Below are 14,918 nucleotides of genomic sequence, written 5' to 3'. Positions count from 1 at the left end.
TTTTTGAAAACAATAATGTTGGACAAATCTTTTACTAACAAAGATGTACAAATTTCAACGAATACGACTAAATTTTCTTCCCTGAAAACAAACTTTTCGCTGGCACCAACGTCTAGTAGGGGATAGTGAGAAAAGGGAGTGTATCTGATGGAGAGAAAGGGGTGCTGTAAGATGCCAGTATGTATGTGTATGGCCAGGCATGTATATGGGCAGAGTATGTGTATTTGTGTCTATGGGCAGATGTGTGTAAGGGCAGAGTATATGTTTGTACATGGGCAGTGCATATGTGACTATGGGCATTAGTGTGTAAGGGTTCCTCGCTACTATGTTTTTTGCCCGGGGCCATCAGAGCCTTGATTCGGTCCTGGTTACGAGGCCCAAGATATTCGGGATATCAAGGATGATGTGAGAGGAAAACCCGTTTTCGGTTGCAAAAAGAAATATCCCTTATAGAGAAAGATACACAAGAGACGTGCATCAGCCAGTCCAACACATCACACAGCAGCAACAAAGCGGAAGCTACGTCTCCGTTACCAAGAGAACGCTCTACCCAATTACATACCAGTTCCCTTAACTATAGTTATGATTGGTAAACGAGGCCTTACGAAAGGGTCCAATCAGAAAATAATATTAGACTCACTCATCGTAAATCAACCATGTTACGTAACTGTCAGCCAACTGGAAAAGGCTTTTGTAACCACCATGGAAACCGGTGGCCCAATGGCAGCAGCTTCCGCCTCAAGCTGTAAGACGACGAGTCCTTTACTGTCACTATTAGACGGCTCCGACGAATCAAAAACTTCAATGAAGAGCAACACTCGCCTTTCCCAAGCATTACCCAATCAAAAAGAGGGGGGAGTGGTTTCGTTTGATGATTGTCACCTTGGTCTGCCAATCCGGGTATTGCTCCACGTCGGCAGGACAGAGCAAGATGGATGCGGTGCTGTTGGTAAGTAAGGGCCCGGGTTCCGGCTGTGAAAATGGGTTAGCGGGTACCCGAGTTAATGTTTACGCGGAGGAGAATGTTTATGTTATGAATCGTAATGTAGCACGTTCTTCGCGAGTTAATCAGAACCACATCCAGGGCGTGTGTTGGGGTAGCAGGCCGCTCAGAGCTGCCCCTGAGCCCAGCATGAGTTTACCTGCCATCTTTTTCAATGAAATGCATTCAGTTTGCCCATAAGTAGGCTTATCCCCGCATACTACTAAGTGACCATAGCCTCTATGCTACATATATAGGGGGCAGATCAAACGCTCTCCCTCGGTACCCTATCTAACCTCAGAGGAGGCTGCTGCCCCTTCCAGATCATTAAGAAGCTTCATGAAATGGGGGAACCCATGAATGATTTCTGGGCCACCACCAGAGGCTTAAGAGCTGGGGGGGCAAATGTAAGGACTGGCGGTGATTTCAGGAGTCTCTCACCGCTACCACAGCTTAATATTATTTAATACACCCTTCACACTAACGGTAACTCTGTATGTGGGAATAATGCATGCAGCGGGGGAATTGGGTCGATAAGTAGACTGGATCATTTATTAAGCATTTTGTATAAATTCCGCTAAAAGATGAGCATACTGAAAACATTGTACAGTGCTGAGTAGTGTGGTGACATATACAGCATAATAATAATAGATTTGCTCTGTGATATAAACCGTGCTTCGTTATTGGTTGGGTGTCAATACGTAGTATTTTACCAGCACTTGAAAACCCGTTTATTACCTTGTGATATTTTTTTTCGATATTTCTTATGAATGATGCCGGCCCCTGCTAGTGGTGGCCCTTCATAATGAGCAATGAAGTAGTCAGTAGTCTTCCTTTATCGTGATGAAAATCTGGGCTTTGTAAAGAATACAGACTGAGCTCCGTTACAGTGACGGTTTGTTCTTGTGTTACGCACACAGACTCACCTGTACCTTGTGTTAGTCACGTTGCTCACAAATGTAGAGGTGAAACATTCTCTTTGGTGACATAGCGAGTGAAGCTAAAATCTTTAGACGCCAACCGAATGGAGATAAAAATCCTCCTGGAAATCTGATTAGTATGACCCACAGCCTTCCCCGGTCATGCGCTTCGGGTGGCTGTATTTGTGGTTGTAGCACTGGCCGCTCCAAACTTAAACTTTGTATAATTATTCGCGTGTATTGGAAAGCAGTCTTGCTTGCCTGACATATATTAAAACATACATGTAGTGTACCGAGTCACTTGCATGTTTAAGGCTGGATCTCTCAGCTTGTATTACATATGCAGTAAGGAGTACTTCTGTCATGATAAGCGGTACATCAATCCCTTTCTGGTTCATTGTAGGACAAACGTGTTGCGTGGGGAGAATTGGTTAAACAATGTCTTGTTTAGGGCTGCAACTAACGATTATTTTAATAATCGATTAGTTGGCCGATTATTTTTTCGATTAATCGATTAATCGGATAAAAAAATACATTATTTTAAATTGAAGAAAAATTGCAATAAAAAACGTACAATTTACACTTTCATCTCTTTATTGCAATGGCCTCTCTCTATTCACCTTCTTATTTTACTGACATAATAATAAAAGCTACAAGAACCCAAACACAGTGCTTCTCAAACTAGGTTTTAATACAAAGTTATTAGTAAATATTAATTCATATGTTAACTATTTTTCATATTTAAAAAAAACTGAGAAAAAAGCCTTGTTTAAATTTTTTTATTTACCAAACTGCCCCCAGTTATGCACATCTGACCCCCAGCTTGCCACTCTGCCACAAATATGCCTTATACCTCTTATATGCCAGATTCCACTGTGCCCCCTGATATGCCACTGTGCCCCTGATATGCCTTATACTCCTTATATGCCAGTGATATGCAACTGAGCCCCCTGATATACCTTTTACCCCCAGATTTGTTTTATGCCCCCCTGATATGCCTAATATCGATGTCTTATACCCCCTATATGCCACTGAGCCCCCTGATATACCCTTTACCCCCAGATATGTTTATGCCCCCCTGATATGCCTAATATCCATATGCCTTATACCCCCTATATGCCCTAAAAATTCATAATACCCCCCATACACCACTATAACTCACCCATACACCACTCTGGCTCCTCCCCCTCCCATACACCACTCTGGCTCCTCCCCTCCCATACACCACTCTGGCTCCTCCCCCTCCCATACACCACTCTGGCTCCTCCCCCGCCCATACATCACTTTGGCTCCTCCCCTCCCATACATCACTTTGCCTCCTCCCCCTCCCATATACCACTCTGCCTCCTCCCCTCCCATACATCACTCTGGCTCCTCCCATACTCCACTCTGCCTCCTCCCATACATCGCGTTGGCTCCTCCCCCTCCCATACATCACTTTGCCTCCTCCCCCCTCCCATACTCCACTCTGCCTCCTGTGAACCTCCGTTTCTGACAAGACACCAGGGAGCCGGGTAGAGAGGCAGAGTGGCGTATGAGAGGGGGAGGAGCCAGAGTGGTGTATTGGAGGGTGGCTCCCATACACCCCTCTGACTCCTCCCCCCTCCCATACACCGCTCTGCCTCTCTATCCGGCTCCGTTACTGAAGGCACTTTCACTGCAGCTTCATAGAAGCCACAGTGTAAGTGAAGGGCAGTAACGGAGTCTGTCTGTGCGATGCAGAGAGGATGATTCTCTGTCAGCCTGTGAGTGTCTGCATCGCACAGACAGACTCCGTTACTCACCTTCACTTACACTGTGGCTTCTATGAAGCTGCAGGGAAAGTGCCTTCAGTAACGGTGCCGGGTAGAGAGGCAGAGTGACGTATGGGAGGGGGGAGGAGGCAGATGGGAGGAGGCAGATGGGAGGGGGAGAGAGACGGAAGTGAGAGACCGGCCGACAGTGAGGGGAATCCAGGTCCTCTGCAGCGTCGCGGGGGATCTGGATTCCGGTGTTATAATCCGGTCTCTGTTTGAGGTCGGATTATATAAGGAGAGGAGTTTTTCAGAGCATTTGCTCTGAAAAAAACCTCTTTTTATAATCGATAAAAATCGATCCGATTAATCGATGATGAAATTCGTTGACAACGATTTTCATAATCGATTATTATCGATTTTATCGATTAGTTGTTTCAGCCCTAGTCTTGTTAAAAGAACTTCTTATCATTAAAGGGATACAATAAATTATGCTTGTTTCATATTTAAAACTTTCCCAGAATTGCCCTTTATACTTATGGCCCATTCTGTATCGTGAATCTTGCGTGTCACTTAAGACATAACTTTACCTTAATCAGTATTGGCCAAAACGGCCTAAAGACTAAAAAATAAAAAATAAATTTGATATAAATTATCCGTTGGTCAGCCACTTTATGGTAATGGTGTTGGAATAAATGTTGTTTTTTTTAATTAAAAAAATAATAATAAAAAAAAAAACTCGGCATACAAATGTAAACAGCACATTTTCATATAATAAGTTTTGATGGAAAAACAGAAACGTAAAAAAATATTCATTTATTTGACCTTCCATAATGCATTTGTTTAACAAAATCTTTGCTCTTTACAGGCTGGCCGGTCCTGTAGTTTAATAATGTGAGTCATGGGTGTCATAGAGCGTACTTAGAGCTCTCCTGGGTAATATAATTCTACAATGCCAAGAGGAAAGAGCTGTAAAAGAATTTTCAGCGACTAGGGGATTATATATCTCGATGTGTCTACAAGTATTCTTTACTATATTGGAATAGACGATCGTGTTATTGAGTTGGCTAATTAGAGCGGACCTGTGGCTTTTACATTAAAGTTTTACTCTTTCTTTACACTAAATTAACTTATGTACTGTTGTTTATAGTTTAAAAAGCATTCGTATATTAGAAAACTGCTTTGTGTATACAAAAAGAGCAGCAATCTTGACTTCCTGTTTATAGGAATGTATGTTTATTGTTACTATTATTTCTCCATTTTGTTGGGTTACTGTCCCTGTTGGGGTTATGATTTGTTTTTGGATTCCTTTATGGGGGTAAAGTAGATAATATAAAGACAGGGGATTAATATGCTACTTGTTGCCATACATATTGGCTTCATTAAGCGCATACAGTCCAAGGAAAAAGTATAAAGAAAAAGAGTAAAGAAAGAAAGAAAAAAAAAAAAAAAAAAAAAAAACAGCACACAAACCTTGTACTCCTCTCATAGTGTTTTGAGTTTTGGCCATTGTTTTTATTTCTGCCCCGGAATTTACTTTGGTGCCAAATATATGCCCCCAGCAGTGGCTGCCTCCCTTACTGCCGAGCGGTGGGATATAACATCATATCCTGGCGTTCCTCCTTTCATGGACGCGTGGCACGGGGTGGAAGGGAACCATGGGCTTGGCACAGATCTCCATAGTGTTAGTGGGTTGGCTGAGGAGATCGCTGATAACTGGCCCCGCTGAACAGTAGTGCTACTGGGAGCCTTGATCTAGCAAACAGTCTATAGCGGTGGAGAGGACAAATGAGTGTGTCGTATTGGGTCTGCACTAATGAATGTAACTTAATGCTTCATTTTAGCTTGCCTAGTTTAACCCCCCCTTTTTACTGATTATTTTTTAAGTTACCCCCAAGGTAATTGGCACATTATCAATGAAGATTACCAGCTAATGCATTAATAATCGAAGGGGGTAATTGAGGGGGTTACTTGGCCATTGAATATCAATAAATCATTACTTGTAACCCCCCTCAGATGGTCCACCCCAGCAGCGGAGCATGGCTGAAAATAATCGGTCATTGGGTCACCCCAAGAGATAAGTCTGTATGCCTAAAAATACTATGTCAATGCGAGGAGACCATGGCATGTACTGGATCTGTACTGTGGGTAACAGGTGCAGCGTTTAATGTCTCTGAACCCGGACCAATCATTGAAAATCATTGTGGTACTGGCTTATCAGTTAGTGATCATTTGGGGGACTGGAGTTTACTGCCATGGATGATTTGTTCCCACCGACATTAAAGGACCTCACGGTCAGGCTCCCTTTGATTTAAGATCTATAATTGAATGACATGAAGCTTCAGTAATTGGCTGTATGTCATGAAGCAATGTTGCTGCCTATCCAGCTTTTAATGCCTAGGCCAGTATATATTTAATTGAAGCACTAGTAAATAATGTGAATACGCTAATTAATTACGAAGTCTGCACCTTCCAGCAACGAAACAATCCGATCCAACTAATTTATCTACAGCCTCATGAGTGAAATAAATCTCATAATGTTGGAGTGGGTTGTGATGTTTCTGGCCCAATAGCAATGGGTTTGTGAGATGATTAACAGGGCTTTTTAAAACGCATAGGGCTCACTAATGATGAGATGTTTTCTGATTAAATGAACGTGCCAAAGTTCTTTTTGTGATGCCCTAAAAAGTAATCTCATTGAAGTCTATAGCATATAGAGCAGTATGTATGTATGTAGGAGAAATAGAGAAAGAAATCTGGCTGCGCAGTATTTATTAGCCAGAATTTGACCGCAGATATGAACCGTTCAGCCCGTCTAGTCTGCCCATTACTCCTGTTAAAAGGCTCACATCGTTATCGGTCCTTGTTCTTGTCTTATTTTTGTTGTTAATGTTTTCTGTCTCCATTTTTCTTTGCCATCAGCCTTGATTTTGTAAATGTAAGACTTTTATGGTTAGCACCTGTTGGCCATATGCAACCTTGCAAAGCAGTATTTGTTACAGTACTCCTAACCGTAGCGTAAGCAAGCCATTTTATTCCCATGTAGTATTCCAAGGAATACCTACGCTAATGAAACTAGAATGCATTGTGACGATACCCAAGGACTGTTACGACTGACAGCGTTTGAGGTGAAGTTCTGTTATACACTCAGGCTGTGAGTATGTGGAAGTCAGTGCATCACAGAACTTTGTCTCGAGGGCTTTAATAATCCAACAGAGTATATACCGACCTCATTGAAGCAGAATAGACAGTGGGTTCCTGGTATCACTCCTGTGCATTGATGCTCCTCCTGGGTGTAACTGCCATGTCCTGTAAATGGGCACTAATGGCGAGTTAGCTATGACCCAAGTCGTATTGTCTGAAAGTCCCCTCGCTGTCACACCTTTTAGAATTGCCAGTTGCGGTGAGGCCAGTAACATTCGCACGACAATGACAGTAACTGTTTTCTTTTTTCTGGCAGGAACCCTCGCTCTATACAGTGAAAGCTGTTCTAATTTTGGACAACGATGGAGAGAGACTCCTTGCTAAGGTAACGGCTTCTATTTCTTTCTTTTTTTTACGCCACCCTCTGTTTTTGACATTTGTAGTGACCTTTAGCATGCACCTAATTTAATTGTCTGCTGCTAGTACCATTGTTAAAGATACAGTTATGTTAAAATCTTGACATCGCTGTTTATATTAAATATAAAGACAGCCTCGGCATGGTTTGCAGGGCCACTCAGGAGCTTAACCTAAAAGAATTAGGTATGCAGTGTTTATAATAAAGTTGTGAAAAGTAAGTTATTTTGTTAAACAATACCTTATACCTTCATTATTTCCACTGATTATTTTATTCCCGAATGATGAAAGCGCATGAATGGTTGATTTGATCTGTTTTAAATGTCATGTAATGTAAACATCCATTAACATTGCACAACACATGGCTTGAACGCCCTGTATAGTAGCTTTATAAATGTTTTATTAGCATTTAATATAAAGCATTTTAAATGTGTTAAAAAATAAATTTAAAAAAAAAACACTGTCACTTAAGTATACATCCACAGCCAAAAAGAAGGCTATTGAACGAAGGTTATTGAACGGTCACTCAAATAGAGAACCATCTGAGCAAGTATAGACCTCAAGATGCATATTAATTAGGGATGCACCAAAATGAAAATTCTGGACCGAAACCAAAAATTCAGGATGCACTTGGCCAAAATTGAAAATGACCCCCCCCTTACACATCCATGCTATCACACACATATTCATTAATTTACTCATTCACAGATACTTATTCATCCCCTCAATCACGCATACTCGTTCATAACCCTCCTCCACCCCCTTACCTGAATTGCAGATTTCTTGGTGCCCCTCACAGACTTCCACAGGGGCTGCGGCTTCCTTCTGTGTTGCTTGAGCTTTGTGCAAATAACCTCCCTTGCTCCGCCCAAGGGAAGCAGGAATGGAGCAGGGTCATGTGACGTAAATTCATGTGATTCCACTGGGTTCCAGCTTCCTCTGGGCGGCATAAGAGACATTGCTCCAACAGTGTGTGCTAGCTACGCACAGGTAAGCAGCAGGGCCCCAGTGACGCTGTTGCTGATTATTTTCGGCATTTTGCCGATAATGCCATTTTCGATCGTTGTGTTTCGGCCACCGATATTTCGGTGCATCCCTAATATTAATAGTTAAAAGTATGCATGGAGTAGAAATGGCAATGCATGAAAATAAAATATGATGTGTGTTATTGACACCTTTCCCTGTCTCTCATAGTACTACGACGAGACGTATCCAACGGTGAAGGAACAGAAGGCTTTTGAGAAGAATATATTCAATAAGACCCATCGGACAGACAGTAAGTGTAGGATAACAGATGAATGTATGGAGTAACCAATATCGGTGTGCACCACATATAGCCAGTAGGAATGATTTAATTTTAGCAGTGCGGCACAGCTACAGTCGTTGAAGCCTACAAACAGGACAGGAGTTCTGTATATCTCTTCCTGAAGGCAAATAGTTTAATGAATGTTTAATTAAGGTGCATCTGCTGAAGCTGGTATATTCAGAAATTGACAAGCTGTAGAGCACGGAAATCTCACCTTCAATACTGTTCTTAACATCGCAGCATGCAGTGCATGTCTATGATAAAATGAGGAGAGGTCAGACAAATAACTGAAAATGGGTTAAGATGGTCTGTGGCTGCAGTTGAAGGGGGACGGTTGGAGAGCTGGTGTTGATCCTTGCTTATTTTCCTGAGCAACGTATTTGAGGTGGTTTCCTGGAGAGCAAAGAGAATGGTGTTTGGTAGTAATCTATGGAAATCTGCCCTGCAATGTCACGGTCAATCCCAGGATGTCTCATCTTTTTTTTTATGTTTTATTTATTAACCTCCTGTACCTCGTTCATATTTATGCAATTAGATCTTAACATGAGTGCTATTATACGTGCATGGTTATGTAACACACAGCCAATATGTGTTAACTGTAAAAAAAACAAAAAAAAAACATTATATTTCTGTGCTCTCTGTTCGTGCCGTTTCGTATAGATGACAATGTTACTATTGCATTCTAAATCCCTCTCTTCTTCGTGTTTAGGTGAGATTGCTCTTCTAGAGGGACTGACGGTGGTGTATAAAAGCAGCATTGATCTATATTTCTATGTTATTGGAAGCTCACATGAGAATGAGGTATGCTTCATCGTGTGCCTTACTCAATCCTTAAAGGGGGAAGTGTCATATTGCAGGCTGTTCTAATGCACACATTACATTTTAAACTGCTGTGCTTTACCTGAAATCACAAGAGATGCTTTACAGTAGAGTCGTGAGATCGGAAATAATCTCTAGTGTTTAAAAGCTCATATACAGTCTGCTAAACTATTGAGCACCGCCGCAGGAAGCATTTTTACGTGTGCTGCTCTCCAGTGTAACTTTAATGAGGGATTATTGAATTAAATGCTCATTTTAAGACTTTGGTAGAGGCATTTTGGGTTTGGTGTGTGTGATTTTATATATATTTATTTTATATATTTTGGTGGAATAAATAATGTTGCATTAAAAAAATACAACAAAAAAAACCACAAACTAAACTAAAACATAACAATTTTTTTTACACCACAATCGCTTTCTTATTTAATCCCCCCTTCCCCTACCCAGAGCACATAGAATATCTAGCATGCTAATAAACACTTAATGTTGTTGATGCTACAACATATTATTATATTAACCTGAAATAGTCCAGCTATACCATTAAAGCGTTTCATGCAATGTATACCACTTAAAAAAGCTTTTGTTTTATTTTGTTAAAATATTTCTGGTTTGAATTTAATGAGGGCACAAGGTATTCTTCCCCCAAACTATTCATAATTGCCATTAATGGAGGGCTTACAGGGGAAGACTATACAGCGTGGGAAGCGAAGGCAGCTCTGGTAATATAGAACGGGTTCATTTGCTGTCTGTAATGTTGGATACTGATCAAGAAAGCTTAGGGAGATTAATTATTGGGAGCTAATGCGAATAAATTAGCCATTTCAGAATTAATGTGCACATTTGCCTGCTGCATTTTTAGGCATTTTGCTTTAATGTGTCAGAACAAATATTGTTTGCCAGTTTAGACGGTGAATGCAGGGCGACAGAGATAAAACGGCTTCTAGAACCTCCATCCTACTAATTTAAAGTAATGTTACGGACTTGGATGCTCCTAAGTCTAGTAGCTCCTGCACGGTATTCAAGGTACGGTAGAGTTGGTGGCCACCCGACCTTTTGGTCTAACTATCCCAGCTGTTGGTACTGTACTAAAGCATGCCGTGTTCCATCTCCACAGGCCGGTACATACCAGCGCTCAGCTAAAACACGGGGAAGAATGCGTGCTTTGGTTTTAAAATGTTGGCATGGAGAGCCTGGTGTCCCAGCAGCTTCATTCAATATCACAGCTTGACTGTTATATTAGTTATATGAGAACTGCAGAACATTTGGTGATGGGTGCCTCTTGATCTGCGCATCTGGTTCCTGTGGGACTACTCCAAAACCCTTTCAGTGGCTTATTATAGTCTTATGAGAACATGGGGCAATCGTATAACTATATTAACTATGCTCCCACTTGCCGGCTTAATGACTTTTGGTGAATGTATCACTAAAACTGTGGGGACTACAGGGACGGCAATGGCAGCATCAATATCCATTTCCGTCACTTGTGTTTTATAATTTTAATATAGTAACAATATGCTAGTTATACAGTTACCAGACAGCTGTGCTTTGGGGAGAAGGGTAATGAGCAATGCTGTAGTCTGCCTCCTAAGCCGTGGTGATCATAGTCGGTGAATCTCACCCGATCGGCGTGTTAAATATTTGTAGCCATTACTGAAGTATATTCTACATATCGGCAGATGTGTTATAAATACTATATGATGCATTTAACTAAATGTCTAAATACATAAACTCTTTGTTTACCTCCATACAGCTCATGTTGATGGCCGTCTTGAATTGCCTCTTCGACTCTTTGAATCAAATGCTTAGGTGAGTTTCGATGAACACGTGGGAACCTTTAAAGATATTTTTACGGCTAAATAAATAAGGAATGATTTTTCAAGCGGTAAGAAAAATAAAGTTCAATATGAAATTTCTCCCCCAAAATAATTATTATAATTTTCTTGCTACCATGTTTGAATTGCTTGCAGCGGTGGTGTGTAGGGTTAAAAGTAGAATTAATTTTGATAAACTTTTTTTTCTTCCAGAAAAAATGTGGAAAAAAGAACCCTGCTTGAAAACATGGAAGGGCTGTTCCTAGCTGTTGATGAGATAATAGATGGCGGGTAATATATGCATACCGTATTATCTGTGACACACACACACATGTTCCGGGGGGGGGGGCGGTAATGCACTGAAGAAGAGCCTTTTATGTCCTCGGGAAATCAAGAATCTTAAATCAGAAAATGAATCTTCACGCATACACAAATTTCACATACAAGCAACCATTGTGTAGAAGATAGTAAAACTAGTGGTGTAACACAACCATGGTTGATGAAGATGAGATATTTGTATTATTTTTTATTAAAAAAAATATTAAGTGGTCAACTTACTGTAAAGCAAGCAGAAAACTGGGTAAATGTGCCATGTCCCTATAACCCCTTTTCTGTTAAAGATGGTGTTTCACTTGTATAAAATATTAATTGTTCTCTCTAGTGTATTAAGCAAATTTTAGCCAATCTGTTTTTTTAAATCAATTTTTTTTTTAATCCTGTGATAGATGTTCCTCCGTAACATTTACAAGATTAAAGCATTCTTCCAGGGAAGGTTTTGGGCATCCATTTGTATTGTAATGATGTTTCTAGTTCTGCCTTTAGTTACAAAAGTGTTATTCAACTAAGTTGAGTATGTGTGTTATTTTGAGAGCGAATTGGAAACAGCACTGTCTCTTTAAATCTCCTAACCTAGGCATATGGCAGTCTGATGGTTAAAAGTTGAGCCTGGTAATCATGGCACTTCAGATGCTGAAATGGAGCCCGTAAAACCCTACTGTGGTTGTAAATAGAAGTGTTAATCTGGAACTTGTACATTTTCCGTCTGTGCTTGTTTTTGTTTGAATTGTGATAGCACAGCATTTACTGCCATAGAAACCCTGTGAATGGAACAGCTCGTAACAATGTCATTACAGTGTAAGTGCTGCTATGTATCCGTGTAATGACATCATTAGGAATGCTTCCATCATAGGTCTTCTGCAGGCTGAACAGCCGTGATAGGACTATTATGAGAAAAAAAAGAATGGTCCCCTGTAACTCCCTCAATACTGGAGCCACAGGTTGGGATTCTTTGTGAATTACAGAAGGGGATTCAGATTTCTATATTTCTTTAATATCTGTCATTGCAGAGTCATTCTGGAAAGTGACCCTCAGCAAGTGGTTCATCGCGTTGCCCTGAGGGTATGTAGAAATGGCTTTGTCCACGTTTTCCATTGCATTACTAGATGAAAGTGTTTGTTTGTGACCTCATGCTGCTAGGACCTCATGGCCAAAGTTTACCAGATGTGGGTGCATTGTGCAGAATATTTGAATAATCTTGCGAGATCAGATTTGACTCTTTACATGCTCCCTGCTGGTATTACAACAATGACCCATCATACCTGGATCCTGGGAATTTTAACAATAGCTAATCTAAAAAAACATAACCTTTGGGTAGCAAATTTACCTTAAAAGATAGACTCCATAGTGAATGTGCAGATCTTACTCAATGTCTCTAATATTTGTTAGTGTTCATGAAGTTTGCGATCTGATATTAAAAAAAGTTGTTTTTTTGTACGTAATCTAAAAAAAACATGGTTCAAGTGAATTACATGAGAACTCTGTATTATAGGTGCTCATGTCTTGTCCTACCATTGTATCTGTTCATTCCCCTAGTATCTATATATTTACCCAAGTCCTTTTAGAAAAAAAAAATATTTTATTGGTCTCGACCACTTCTGTCGATTGTAGACTACAGTCACCTCCAGAAAATCTAGTTACCTACTTTTTCATGGCCGGCAGTGAGGTGGTTAAGTACCCTAGCACCATATGGTATTTCTCTGACTAGCATCTGTCCCCTGGGTTCTAGTCACCAGCTCCCTCTGAATGCCTGCCGCGCGTACAGATTTATGTGCCCCATTAGCATGCTGTTACTGCGTTTGCTATACCGCTCGTGCCCGGAGCCACCTGCGGAGATATGAGAAGATCGGAGCAGGGAGAGCTGTCTGGAGCATGATGGTAGCGCAGTGATCTGCAGGGTGTCTCGAGGAGTGCAGTAGTTTATCGGGGGGTAGGGGGGATTGAAAGTGCTCTGAGGGGAAAGGCTTCCGGAGCTGTGCCAGGAGAAAACTTGGGTGGTTTTGTGACACTAACATGAATCTCTTTTCCCAGGGTGATGATGTTCCTCTCACAGAACAAACCGTGTCTCAGGTACGTTACACAAGCTTTCCGGGTCGCTGATTTTAGTTCTTATAGACTGCAACTGTGTGACTTTCCTGATGTCTAGATATGTATTGCCTCAATATGAATGTTGTCTTCTCCTAGCACACCATAAGTGTATTGTTTGTATTGTATTAGTCATTGAGGTTGTATAATTTCTTACCTTCCACTCATTCCTCAAAAACAATTGTTCTCTATCTCTCAGGTTCTCCAATCAGCGAAAGAGCAAATCAAGTGGTCTCTCCTGCGATAGCTGGTTATTCCTTTCCTGCAAATGTTCATTCCATCCTGATGGGACCCAGTTTCCTAGCCCCTTCCTCTTACTCTGTGATTATGATTATTTTATTGTTCTGTGCCATTGCAATGATGTCCTTCATCCCTTTTCTGCAGTAGGGGCAGTGGTTCAATGCCTTTACCTCTTCACATCACCTTGTCTCCTTATCTCATAAGAATGGGCTAATGACGGAAGTGAGAACAGAACACAACCATTCTAATGACCGTGTCTATGTATCTTTACTAAAGCAGCCATTGTTCCTTTAACAAAAAACAGAGGACAGTGATCGCTACCCAGCTATCGCTGTACTCCTTTCTGGTGGCAATGGAACTTGTCTCATGACCTCCCACCAGTGTTCACTGCAATGAATGGTCACTGTTGGTTACTTGTGAGTAAATACTGTCTTACCCCATTTACCGCCCTTTTTGTTTTATTAATGTACTCTTAGAGGTCACAATTCAGAGCAATGGAAAATTGAATTAGCGGATCTAAGGTGCAGCGTTAGATGGTAACGGGGACCAATGGCGTGTATGAAAGGCATGTCTGTGCTGAATGAAGGGGGCAGAGTTCCAGACCATAAAAAATATATAATTAATCTTCACGCCATTGCAGAGCAGATGCGGCTCTGGTCAGACTCCCGCGCACTATTATTATAAAGTTAAAGGGCCTACTGCTCACCTCATGAAACAGGAAGCACTCGTTCATACGTGTTTCGTTATGAATATGCGTATAACCTCACCCCACCACTGAGGCCTGGCACTTTGCACCCCTGTGCTACGTACCAAATTGTACAAAATAATAAAGAACAACCAGTTAATCTGACATTTGTGTGCTGTTTTTTTTCTTTACACATAATTTGAGGTGTTATGCTCCCATAACACATTTGTGTGTTTAGGATCTGAACACAGAGAAATCATCATAGAAACAAATGTAATATTGTATAAAACACAGGCTCTCAATATTGATCATGTTTTGCTTTGTTGAGTGAATGTGTAATCCCCCCCCCTTTTTTTGATAAACCCTCTATTCTGATTTCCTGAATGATGTTAGAAGGTCCCGTATACCCAGTACGATTGTTGTACGTTGCTGGATTCATTCTT

At 41.0% G+C, this 14,918-nt stretch overlaps 1 protein-coding gene across 1 annotated transcript; it reads left to right on the top strand.

Annotated features, from left to right (window-relative positions):
* Positions 1-845: 845 nt before the first annotated feature.
* COPZ1 (COPI coat complex subunit zeta 1) lies at positions 846-14,640 on the top strand. Its single transcript, XM_053455966.1, has 9 exons — positions 846-949; positions 7,096-7,164; positions 8,388-8,469; positions 9,209-9,300; positions 11,069-11,124; positions 11,343-11,420; positions 12,476-12,527; positions 13,497-13,535; positions 13,750-14,640. Exons 1-9 carry the CDS (start codon positions 872-874, stop codon positions 13,795-13,797), a joined length of 594 nt encoding a protein of 197 aa, XP_053311941.1. The 5' UTR covers positions 846-871; the 3' UTR covers positions 13,798-14,640.
* The last annotated feature ends 278 nt before the right edge of the window (positions 14,641-14,918 follow it).

This window comes from Spea bombifrons, chromosome 2 (genome assembly GCF_027358695.1).
Source record: "Spea bombifrons isolate aSpeBom1 chromosome 2, aSpeBom1.2.pri, whole genome shotgun sequence".
Taxonomy (NCBI): domain Eukaryota; kingdom Metazoa; phylum Chordata; class Amphibia; order Anura; family Pelobatidae; genus Spea; species Spea bombifrons.
The sequence above is the reverse complement of the archived record's forward strand: the minus strand, read 5'-3'. Positions and strand labels throughout refer to the sequence as shown.

What these genes read in the sequence shown, in the direction of transcription:
- COPZ1 (XM_053455966.1), top strand. Translation starts at nt 872, where the DNA reads ATGATTGTCACCTTGGTCTGCCAATCCGGGTATTGCTCCACGTCGGCA. An exon ending in GAAGCTCACATGAGAATGAG is followed by an intron (nt 9,301 to 11,068) that starts GTATGCTTCATC and finishes ACCTCCATACAG; the next exon opens with CTCATGTTGATGGCCGTCTT. An exon ending in TCTTTGAATCAAATGCTTAG is followed by an intron (nt 11,125 to 11,342) that starts GTGAGTTTCGAT and finishes TTTTTCTTCCAG; the next exon opens with AAAAAATGTGGAAAAAAGAA.